The sequence below is a fragment of the Vespa crabro genome, chromosome 15 (assembly GCF_910589235.1).
Source record: "Vespa crabro chromosome 15, iyVesCrab1.2, whole genome shotgun sequence".
NCBI lineage: Eukaryota > Metazoa > Arthropoda > Insecta > Hymenoptera > Vespidae > Vespa > Vespa crabro.
The window spans coordinates 2,735,615-2,748,114 of record NC_060969.1 but is presented as its reverse complement, the minus strand read 5'-3'; the positions used below and the strand labels follow the sequence as shown (position 1 = coordinate 2,748,114).

General features: G+C 30.8%; 1 protein-coding gene across 8 annotated transcripts in view; it reads left to right on the top strand.

Moving 5' to 3' along the window:
* LOC124429648 (protein bicaudal C) overlaps window positions 1-12,500 on the top strand; it is a 60,236-nt gene that overhangs the window by 47,130 nt on the left and 606 nt on the right. For 7 of the 8 annotated variants that reach the window (XM_046975211.1, XM_046975210.1, XM_046975207.1 and 4 more), the window contains 11 exons: window positions 4,799-4,878; window positions 7,747-7,962; window positions 8,705-8,944; window positions 9,248-9,466; window positions 9,565-9,865; window positions 10,121-10,492; window positions 10,591-10,692; window positions 10,853-11,100; window positions 11,380-11,608; window positions 11,880-11,999; window positions 12,443-12,500. The exon at window positions 12,443-12,500 is cut by the window's right edge and continues 606 nt beyond it. In XM_046975211.1, coding sequence (XP_046831167.1) covers window positions 4,799-4,878; window positions 7,747-7,962; window positions 8,705-8,944; window positions 9,248-9,466; window positions 9,565-9,865; window positions 10,121-10,492; window positions 10,591-10,692; window positions 10,853-11,100; window positions 11,380-11,608; window positions 11,880-11,999; window positions 12,443-12,500 — 2,185 coding nt within the window. The remainder of the gene's footprint in view (window positions 1-4,798; window positions 4,879-7,746; window positions 7,963-8,704; window positions 8,945-9,247; window positions 9,467-9,564; window positions 9,866-10,120; window positions 10,493-10,590; window positions 10,693-10,852; window positions 11,101-11,379; window positions 11,609-11,879; window positions 12,000-12,442) is intronic. The other variant, XM_046975212.1, reaches the window with a different exon arrangement.

The following is a 12,500-nucleotide window of genomic DNA, read 5'->3' as shown; positions in this document are numbered from 1 at the left end:
TTTTTTTTTACAAACAAGAAAAAAAATAGAAGAAAAGAAAGGAAGAAAATTATCTCGCGTCGATGTTTTTTTTTCTTTTTTTTTTTTTTTCTTTTTTTTTCTCTTTTTTTTCTTTCTTTTTTTTTATCTGAAAATAAACGATATATATATATATATATATATATATATATATATATATATATATATGAGAACGTGTGATTTGCGAAACGTAAAAATTATTATAATAAGAAGTGGAAAGAAAATTTGAAAAAGAAAAGAAGATAAAAAAAGAAAAAAAAAAAAAAAGAAAAACGAAAGAATAAAAATCAAGGGAAAGTTAATGCCGAAGAAGTAAATACTCGAAGAAATTCTTTATCGGAGATAAGAAGGGAACTTTCGAAAAGAATCGATAATACGAATCGAAATCGGAAACGTGCAAAGTCGATACGAGAACGGAAATGAATTATAGATACTTGAGAAATATAATCTTTCCGATCATTTCCGAGGTTTCTTCTTCTTCTTTTTCTTCCTTTTTTTTTCTTCTTTTTTTCTATTCTATTTTCTTTTCCTTTTTTTTTCTTTTCTTTAGTTTTTTTTACCATCGTTCTTTTACCATTTTTTACCAATTAATTTTCTTAATTCACGTGTTGGATACGAATTATCGTGTTATATGAAAGAAAGAAGAAAGAAAAAAACCAACTCACATACACGTGTCCGTTGGTAATTTCATTGCAATTATCGTGTTTGATATCGAACCGGCATTAATTATGAAATAAACTACGTATAGCTCGATCGAAGTTTTTTCCTTGGATGAGTGAGTGCTTATATTTGTGTATGCTGTATATATATATATATATATATGTGTGTGTGTGTGTGTGTGTGTGTATGAGTGTGAGTGCGTGTGTGTATGAGTGTGAGTGCGTGTGTGTATGAGTGTGAGTGAGTGTGTGTGTGTGTGTGCGTGCATGCGTGCGCGCGCATGTATATAGAATTTATCATTCTAATCGATTTGTTAATATTCCTGTCAAATTGTTGACATTACGAAAGATTAGATTTCGAAATCTTTTTATATTCATATTTTTGAGTTATTCTGAGATATTTTATCGTTTATTTTCATTTCTCTCTCTCTCTCTCTCCCTCTCTCTCTCTCTCTCTCTCTCCCTCTCTCTTTCTCTCTCTCTCTTCCGTCGTATTAAAAAATCGTATTAAAAAAACGTGAAGAAATTATTTTCGTTTTTTCTTTTTTTCGTTTCTATTCTTTATTTGGTTTTTTTTTTTTTTTTAATGTACAACGAATGTATGTTACAAAATCCTAAAAATATGGAGATAAGGAAATCATGAAAAAATTGAACAAATTCATTGCTTTAAACGATGGAGAATCGCTTTTATCACATTCATACGATGAAAGCTTAACGATCAATAATTCGACGTAAATATTTTGAGTTTGTTCATTGCTTTTTCTTTTTCTTTTTTCTTTTTTTTTTTTTTTCGATAAAATTGATTATAGAACGATACGCGACGTCGAAATTTCAAATCTATTTGAATCTGATTTAATCTGATTCTGGAAAGTTTTATTCTAGAAAAAAAGGAGAAAGGAGATGACGATCGGTATCATAATTAATACGTCGGTCTAATTAGTGTATAAGTTAATTTACTCGTTTTTAAGGATCTATAGGAAATATAAAACATGTTATTGTATCTATTATATTATCTTTCGTTGCTTTCAAATATTCTGTTTCTATTTTTCTCCTTTTTATTGACGTGTTTTTTCTTCCTTTTTTTGTTGTCTTTTTTTTCTTTTTCTTTTTCTTTTTTTTTTTCTTTTTTCTTTTTTCGAAAAGATCGACAAGATCCATATTTACGAGTGGATATCTCATATTCACATCGTAAAACACTTCTCGTGATAAATAATACAGCGTTACCAGCACGTGCTGTTGCTATGCTTTTATAACAGCTTGTATAAAGAATTAAAAAACGAAAATAATAATAATAATAATAATAATAACAACAAATAAATAATAAAAAAGAAATACATATATATATATATATATATAAAGGATAAAAAAAAAGGGTAAGACCCTTGATAATACTTGGAAAATATTTCGTTCACTATCAAATCTATAACGCAATTTTATTTTATCGACTTGTTGAAAGGCACATCGATCTTTTATACACCTATATATATATATATATATATATACATATACATATACATATGTATATCCGCACATATACAGACACATACGTGAAATTCTTCTCGAACGTGAGGGGTAAAAGGGCTTTGACCTTTGACCGTTCTCGATATAATCGAGAATTAAGTCAGACAATTTGTTTTTGTATTTTTCTGTGTCATTGGTGTGAGAAATGTGATCCAGTTGCGATCAAGATTGTTTTATAGTGTGATCACGATAACCGAAGGTCGTTTGCATATTCGGTCAGAAGTTATTTTTAGGTCAGCATTTCAACGTTGCAGACTTTCCTTGCTCTTAGCAACGTCTCTGTCTCTGTCTCTCTCTCTCTCTCTCTCTCTCTCTTTCTCTCTCTCTCTCTCTCTCTGTCTCTCATTCTATCTCCTTCCCTCTTTCTTGTTTCTATCTTCTTACGATGTGTCAGTATATACGCCCAACTATTCTTAGAGAGGATCGCGAGGCACCGACCTTCTCGAAAAATTCCGTTTACCATGTTCTCAACGTTCGCGAAATAGTACACCGTAGTTAGACGTGTGTGTGCTTGTACGTGTACGCGTGTGTGTGTGTGTGTGTGTGTGTGTGTGTGTGTCTGTGTGTCTGTGTAACTAAATATATTTACTTTTTTAATTGATTTAAATACTAATACAAAACATATTAACTTTGATATAACAATCGTGTAATTTAAATGATTCATATTTTGTAATCTCTGATAATTATTGTTTTATATTTAACTTAATTTTTTTGTTTTTTTTTGTTTTTTTTTTTTTTTTTTAAATATTATTATCTTCGTATTAGTCATATTTTGATTGATCATTATTGATTACTATTATTGATTATTATTATTATCCATTATTATTCGTTATTATTCATTATTATTATTATTATTATTATTATTGTAATTCTATTTGTTTTATTATTTGGAATAATTATTAATGGATAGACATCAACAAAGGTGTTACGTATAAATAGAAACTCATGCGATAGAGACGAAAAGGGCATTATGGCAAGTGGGTATCATAATCGAAGAGAGAGCGCATCGTACGAGCGAGGACAACACTGTGCGACGTTTTATTGTCTCCGCGGGCGGTCGTCGATTGTAAATCGATCTTATCTTTTGTTTCTTTTTTTTCTTTTTTTCTTTTTTCCTCTTTCTCTCCCTTTTCTCCTTCTTTTTTTTTTCTTTTTTTTCTTTTGTTATAAAGATCTTCCGCGTTAGGGAGAGCTGCTACTTGGATACACAGTTCATTTTGATTGATCATTGGAGAGAGAGAGAAAGAGAGAGAACGGAGTTTCTCTTTCTCTTTCTCTCTTTCTAATTATGATCTAATATTTTCTCTCTCTCTCTCTCTCTCTCTCTCTTTCTTTTAGCTCAACTACACATTACTTTCTTATATAAAGTTGTACATCATTCTTACATATATATTTTTTATTACGTTCGACGACAATATATATTTTTATTATCAGAATCATAATCTTTTTTTTTTTTTTTTTCATCGTTGATCCTACGCAATTGTAAATACGAACTATAATAATTTTAATTATTACGATTGATCAATATAGATTTTCAATTTATAATATTTTCCATATTTTTATGCTATTTATTTCTCACGTCATATTAGATTTTTTTCTTTTTAATTATTTTTTAAATTTATTTCCGTCAATGAAATTAATAAGAATAGAATTTGATAAGTTAATCGATTCAAGTTCGCTTCGCCGACGTACACTTCCTCAATTAAAAGAAAAAAAAAAAAAAGAAAAGAAAAGAGAACGAAAAAAAGAGAGAGAGAGAGAGAGAGAGAGAGAGAGAGAGATAAAGGAAAAAAAAAAGAAAGAAAGAAAAAAAGATTCTAACTTCCGCGCGCTGAATAAAAATAAGTTTTCTGAAGGCAGCAATCGAAGGATCCGTAGGAGTTCTACTGATAATATTTCAAAGAAGGATCGCGGAAGAGGACGTTATGCTATTGAATGTCTCACGAATATCAATGAATATGTATATTCCACGATGAAAATCAGTGATTGTGTATGTGTACGCGATTCGTAGTCATTGTACTTCGCCAATGACACGTCAGCATGCTTTAGAACGCGTTTCGCGATCGAACGCCCATATAAAGTGCCGAGAAGAGAATACCAATGCCAAAGTAGATTCTCTTTGCTACTTTTTCGTTTCTTTTTTTTTTTCTCGTTTTTTCTTTTTCCTTTGTTTTTTTTCGTCTTCAATCTGAACGCCGTCGATTATTATTTTATCTGTGATTTGAATATTTTTGAAAAATGTCGTACGGTGATCACTGTATTATATATTTTTTATTATTCTTTTTTAAGCTATAATTATCATTTTTAGTACTCTTATATATATATATATTTTTTCTTTTTCTATTACTTAATTTCATTTAAATCAGAATTGAAAAAATATTTGAATTATTTATTGACCATGTATTTTTTTGTTTTTCTTTTACCTTTTTTTTGATCCCTCTCTCATATTATCAGGTATCATTTATATATATATATACATATATATATATATATATATATATATGTATATTTATATCGTATTAGAAAAAGAAAAAAAAATAACATGTGCGTAAATTGCTTATATAATGTATCTCACATTTTCGAATTTTTTTCACTTGCAGATCCACACATAAAGGTCGCAGGTCGTCCAGATGACGTGCGAACAGCTAAGGAAAAGATAATGGAGATTCTAGACACTAGGGTGAGTCTCATTTATAGTAACAGTTATATTGAAAAGGAAAAACAAAAAGACGAAGAAGAATAAAAGGAAAAAAGTAAAATTGAAAGAAGAATTTATAGTAACAACAGAAAAATTTCTTATTGATTTATCTAATACGACAATCGAACACGTGGAAGATTAATAAATCGATCGATTGATGATCAATTTCAAGAGACTTTAGAGGTTTAACCATTTTACCAATAATGAGAGAGTATATAAGTACAATGACCTTGAGCATTGAACATCGGTTTCCTTCGATCGATCAAATTTATACGGATTTCTCTTATCTTTTATAAGATAAATTTGTTATCTTTATTTTGATTATCATTGTCATTATATTTTTATATCTTTCACACGCAATGTGTTTTTATTTCACTTGTTTGTCTCGTTCCGTAATTAATCCGTAATTAATCGAACCCCAGCATAGAATTCAATGCACCGAATTAGTTCCTTTTGAATTAACAAAAGTTCCCTCTCATTTTGGTTTAACGCAATGCGACTTTCATTTTTGTCAGTAATCATTTAACACAGACAAATCATCATTTTATTATTTTTAATTATATGAATTTCACTTAATGAGTTTCATTTAAATGCACTTTATCAGTACTACTTTAAACTTTTACCGAATGTGTGTGTGTGTGTGTGTGTGTATGTGTGTGCGCGCATGCAAAGAAAAAATAGTTCGAAAGATAAAAGTCCAAATAAATCGTTTTCACCTTCAAATTTTTTTTACAAGATATTTTTTACAAGATCTTTTTTTACGCTCGCTCGTTTACCGTCACGCCTCCGCGATTCCTTTTGATTTTTATTAATTAAAATCTAACGTCTTGTACATAATTAACAGAGAGAAGGATTGCCTAGAAAAAAAGAATCGGAAACTCGACAGAAGAAGGAAGAAAGACATATCAATATGTCTTATCTATATGCATATATGATAATCGATCTTCTATAATATAATTCTCAATCAAGAAAGCGTATCGTCATCTTACAATTAATGATCAGACGAAACGATTAAAATTTTCCTTTTACATTTTAAAAACAACGTTCCGTTATTACATATACGTACATATTATTATACCATGTATCAATGTTTTATGTATACATATATATATATATATATATATATATATATATATATATATATATATATAAAATAAACGAAAAGAATGTTTTTACGTGGATATATTATTCTATTTTTTCTTCTTCTTTTTTTTTTTCATTTTCTTTTTTTCCGCCTTTGTATTAACTTAGATTGCAACAGATTATATAAAAGCCAGTCATTTGTTCTAATTATCTTTTCTTATCGTAAAAAAAAAAAAGATATTATTCCTTATGTAGGAAGGAATACGTGTTATGTACGCATAATATTTCTTTTCTTTTTTTTTTAGGGGGGGGGGGGGTTGTATTTTCTTTCTACATATTAAACAAGAATACGATATATAAAATCGATCAATGAGAATCGATGAAATAAAAATCTCTTTAACTTTTTTTTTTTTTTTTTTTTTTTTTTTTTTAAGTGTACTCCATACGAGCACACGCAAATACATGCGGGCGCTCACACACACACACACACGCATACATATACATATACACATGAACATACACATGCACGTACACATACACACATTCGTATTTGATAAGTCATTAATCTCGAATATTCGTTGACATAGTTATTGCTCCGAAAGGAATATCGATTATTATATTCCGTTATACGTGTATAGTAAAGGTCGATTCAGGAGATATAATCATGATCATTATTCCACGTACGCATATCTGTCAAGTTATGACTCACCTGGAATACTTTTTTCATTGACATGTCGATGATATAAATTTATCAACGTTATGTCGATTTTTATACAAATACACAAACAATCGCTACGGCTTCCATTCGTCATGCGTGTTCTCTCGTGAATGTTAATACGAATTTAATTGACTTTTAATATTTAACCCTCGTATTTTTATCTTTTCTTTTATCTCTTTTCATTTTTCTTCTTCTTCTTCTTCTTCTTATTCTTCTTTCATTCTTTTTTTCTTTTTCTCTCTTCTTCATCTTTTTCTTCTTTTTAATTAATTAACACGATCTCTTTGAAAGGAAGAGAAAGAGAAAGAGAGGGAGAGAGAGAGAGAGAGAGAGAGAGAGAGAGAGAGAGAGAGAGAAAGAGAAATAAATAAAAAAAGAAGATAATTCAAGTTCAAATGCGATTATTGACAGGATCGTCGCGTGATCGCGTGACTCAATACGACGATCTACGACGTTAAAGTCGACGGGCCTCGCTTTCCTTCACTTCGAAATGCATGTGTGTATGGTATCTATGTTTGCTCGTCTCTCTCTCTCTCTCTCTCTCTCTCTCTCTCTCTGTGCGCTCGCTCGTGCCCGTTCGTTTGCGTATGTATGTGCATAAAAGTCAATGTGCCGTGTAGAGAGGTGTACCATTTCCTAGTTACTTGCTTGAAGAGAGCAAACGTATGTCTATTTCTCTCTCTCTCTCTCTCTCTCTCTCTCTCTCTTTCTGTTTCTATCTCTTTCTCTCTCTCTTTCTTCAAGGTGTCGGCGATCGTTGCCACGTTCTGTCCTCCATTTTATCCCTTTCATTCGCATTTATTTTTAACGAGGTATCGACTGTGACTCTAAGTTCTTCAATATCTTTATTTCATTTCTTTATTTTCTTCTTTTTCTTACGTTCTTTCTTTTTCTTTTCTTTCTTTCTTTCTTTTAAAGAAAACGATAAATAAGAATATAAAGGGAGAAGAAGAAGAAAAAGAAGAATAATAATAATCATCCACGAAGGAACGAACGGGACTAAACGAAAATAAAATGATAAGAACAAAAATATTTTCTTCTATTTTTAGCAAAACAATATAGTGACCATGAAAATGGATGTCAGTTATACCGACCATTCACACATTATCGGAAAGGGTGGACTGACGATTAAACGAGTGATGGAGGAAACTGGATGCCACATTCATTTCCCAGATAGTAACCGCAGTAATCATCAAGAGAAGAGCAATCAAGTTTCCATTGCTGGAGAAATCGATGGCATTGAGCGCGCCCGTGCACGAGTTAGGGTAAGCCTAAATAAATCGTAAAAAAAAAAAAAAATAAACAAAAAAAAAAAACAAAAAAACAAAAAATTGCAATTCATTTTTTCAATCGGTCAATAAGGAAATCTTTATCAATTATCATTGCAATTAAGTAAGTTAAGTCTTTCGAAGAAATAAAAAGATAAAAAGTTATAAGAATAAGAAACAAAGATTTGTTTTCATCGATATCTAACGGTACAAATAGTATATTTCTATTCTCTGTAACTCGGTGTATCACGTAAACGTCATTTCTTTTCTCTTTCTTTTTTTTTCCTTTATTTCTTTTTTTTTTTTTTTTTTTTTTTTTAACAGAATTTCAATGATAATTCTCGACAAAAAAAATATACAAGTAAAGTGAAAGATAAAATATTATTCTTTCTCTCTCTCTGTCTCTCTCTCTCTCTCTCTCTCTCTCTCTCTCTCTCGTAATTAGCTTTAAAAAGATAAATATTATATATCAAAATTGTCCGATCGTAAAAACTCGTTTACTAAGTCTCCCGTTTCGTTTTTGAACTCGGTGTGTTTCGTAAGGATAAATTTTTTTTCTCTTTTTCTCTATCTCTCTCTCTCTCTCTCTCTCTCTCTCTCTCTTTCTCTCTCCCTCTTTCTTTTTTTTTGTAATCGCAGGAGATTAAGAAGAGATAATAGTGATTTGATGGTTAAAAGAACCTTGAGAGGTAAATTGGACAAATAGTCGTGACATTGTTTCGTATTCGTATTATTGCAGAATCTTACGCCGTTGATATTTTCTTTTGAATTGCCAATAATGGGAGCATCACAACGTACTCCGGACGCGACTTCGCCTTACGTAGTAAAGATACAAGAGAAATACAACGTTCAAGTGATGCTACGTACCAGACCGAAATTGCACGCCACGTTGGTTCTCGTCAAGGGTTGCGAGTGGGAAGTTTCGCAAGTAAAGGAGGCGACCATACTCTTGATTCACTATATGTGCGAAAACTTAGCTGTGAGTAATCATTATTTCGACATAAGATCACTATCTCTATCTCCTTCTTTGTCTTTATCCTAGTTTTATTTTTTTCTCCTAATCTTACCTTTCTTCCTTCCTTCCTTTCTTTCTTTCTTTCTTTCTTTCTTTCTTTCTTTTTTCCTTCCTTTTTTCTTTTTATTATTATTATCATTATTATTGTCATTGTTGTCGTTGTCGTTTTGTGCTGATGGTGTTATTATTATTATTATTATTATTATTATTATTATTATTATTATTATTATTATTATTATTATTATTATTATTATTATTATTATTTAGAGTCAAATTCAAGTACAAATGTCGATGGAGATATCGCCGCATCATCACAGCATTGTTCTTGGTAAATCAAGTAGCAATCTTAAGATGATAATGCAGAGAACATCGACACAAATCATGTTTCCCGATGCCAGCGATCCGAATATTCCTAGTTTGAAAAAGAGCAATGTTACTATTATCGGTGGTATTCACAATGTTTACTTGGCCCGGCAACAATTGGTCGTGAGTAATAATAAAAATTAAATTATAATGTTTATTTCATTTGTAATCAGAAATTTAAGATAGAAAATTTGATCATTAATTTTTTATATTCTTTTCAGGGATCTCTACCACTGGTACTTATGTTCGATGTCCCTAAGGATTACATGTCGTCGATCGATACAGAAACAATTTCACAATTGATGCAATCCCTCGACGTGTTCATAAACGTGAGGCACAAGCCAAAGCAAAGTACATTTTCCGTGATTATCAAGGGAATCGAAAGAAATGCCAGCAACATTTACGAAGCCAGAAAACAACTTCTTGGCTTGGAGGAGCCAAGAGTTAATGCTGAAATACCAACCACTTATCACATTCCAAATGCTGGCAATATTTTTCAAGGAAACGCCACGAATGGTAACGGTAAGGCGTTATTGCAACATTGTTGAAAACATATTTCACAATTTTTGAAGTACCTAATACTTTTACAAAGCGCGTAAGAGATATAGATATCGATAAATATTACATTCTTTCATGGAGTTTGGTGTCAGCATTTATCATAATTTAATAATAACGTATTACCGAGGAATTTATTTCTTTTCTTTTTTTTAATTTTATTCTTTTTTTTCACTCTCTTTCTCTCTCTCTCTCTCTTTCTCTCTCTCTGTCGATTAACAGGTACGAATGCTATCAATTGTGGTATACCGGAGAGTTTGTCGAACATGTTGACCGTGAACACACAGAATTTACCATGCTGTGTTTCTCCAATGTCACATTCACCTAATCCAATGGGACTTTCACCACATTGGAGTTTACCACCAATTCCGTCCATGTTTTCATCGTTACCAATTCATCATCCATATCCTTACGGGCATTTAAATCACCTGTTAACGACGCAGCACATGATGCACAACAACATGATGGCCCATTCTCACGGAATATCGAATCATATCCTGAATGATATTGGACAAATTCATCCTACTTTATCGACAGGCTTGCATGGAATTCATGGAATGGCAAATAGTTTGTCGGATAGCAAGGAAGGCAGTGGTTAGTAAAAAATTTTTATTTATTTTCTTTATTTATTTATCATTTTTTTTTCTTCGTTCGTACAAATAAATAAACAAATTGTGAACATTTCTTTACAGCTTATTCCTCATTGAGTAGCGTTTCAAGCTCTTTGTCTAGTCCAGCTATTAGCCCTAGAAATTTATCACCGGTGAATCCAACAGTGACTAATCCTAATTTAGGTAAATATTAAATGTCTTTTTTGATTGAAATAAAGAATAGAAGAAGAAGAAGAAGAAGAAGAAGAAAAATATATATATATGTGTACATATATGCATATACATATATACAATATAATAATCTCTTCTTGAGTGAATGAAACTTTTTGTTTATTTTCGTTAGACTTGTCGAGTATGCTATCAGATCTCTCGGTGTCCGATCGTCGAGCACCAGGCTGTGAAAAGAAATCGTTAGAGATGGCCGCCCAACAGAATCTTACGCCTTCCGATTACGAGCAGAAGAAGATGATGGCCGTTCTAGCTGTACAAAATAAACCAAACACTTCGGAGTATCGAGTACCAACGTCGACTTGGTCAGGTTATGGTCTGAGTCAGACTATTGCTCCGTTATCATCGACTGAACTGAACAAGGTGATGTTTTTTTCTTTTTCTGTTTGTTTTTTTTTTTTTTTTTTTCTAGAGCTATCATTTCAAAGAATCAGTATCGGAGAATAATATCAAAATTGTTTTTACTGTTCTATACAATTGAAACAGTATAAAGTCCAACATTTTCTTTAGCTTTTATCACTTCGAAGATGTGTATCGGACGATAATTTTTATTTTATTTTATTTTATTTTATTTGATTTTATTTTTTCTTTTTTCTTTTTTTTTTTCTTTCCTTTTCTTCATCTTCCTTTCTCCAAACGCAGGAGTTGTCTTCGTCTGATCCATTCTACTTATGGGAAGAACCAATGACACCTGTGTTAAATACAAACATGGACTTTGGTATCGGCTCGAGTAAAGATCGGATTGGTCAAATCGGTTCTACTTCGAATTACATGGATCACACACCGACCTCGCATTTAAAAAAGATAACATCCCAACGATATACCGATCTTGCTAGTATGTTAACAAGCGTTGGCCTTGAGAAATATAATCGTAAGTAATATTTTCTTTTTTTTTTCTTTTTTTTCTTTTTTCTTTGTCTTTTTTCTTATTTGTTTCCTATATACGTACATGTATATGTTACGTTGGAAGATGAACACACGCTTTAAACGCATGCTTTGCATCGTATCGATGGAAATAAATAAAAAGGAAAAAAAGAATATATATATATATATATATATATATATATATATATAAAACAAAACAAAAAAAAAATATGCTTTTGGGCTTAAACGATCTTCAAACGGTCTTCTTTTATCGTCAGGCCTGTTCACGTCGCACGAAGTGGACATGGCTACGTTTCCATCACTGACGGAAAAGGACCTCTGCGAGATCGGAATAAGTGCTTGGGGTGCAAGACGTAAAATAATGCTATTGATTTCGGGTACGTAAAGCTTTATCATCAGGAGTATGCAACAAATACAATATGCCCGAATTTGTTAATTCTTATGAAATTCATTTAAAAAATAATCTAGAAAAATAATTCAATATCCTCTATAACGCTTTAATCTTATTTTTATTTATTTATTTATTATTTTTTTTTTTTTTTTTTTTTATTATGATCTACAAGATAATTATATAACGTGAGAGTTATGATAACACTTTATACATTACTGTATAATTTGATAAATAATATTTTAAAGATATTGAAAACTTTGGATATCCGAAGCGACGATTAAATTTGCGAGGATAATTTGATAAGATATTGATTGATGGTCGATTAATGTTATAGAGGGTTAACCACAAATAACAAATATATATATATATATATATATATATATATATATATATATATATATATATATGTAATATCTATTCTCTTTTCAGAAATGAACAAACGAAGTAATCCATTTAGCGGTAGCGCTGCACCAGGTGCGGAACGAAA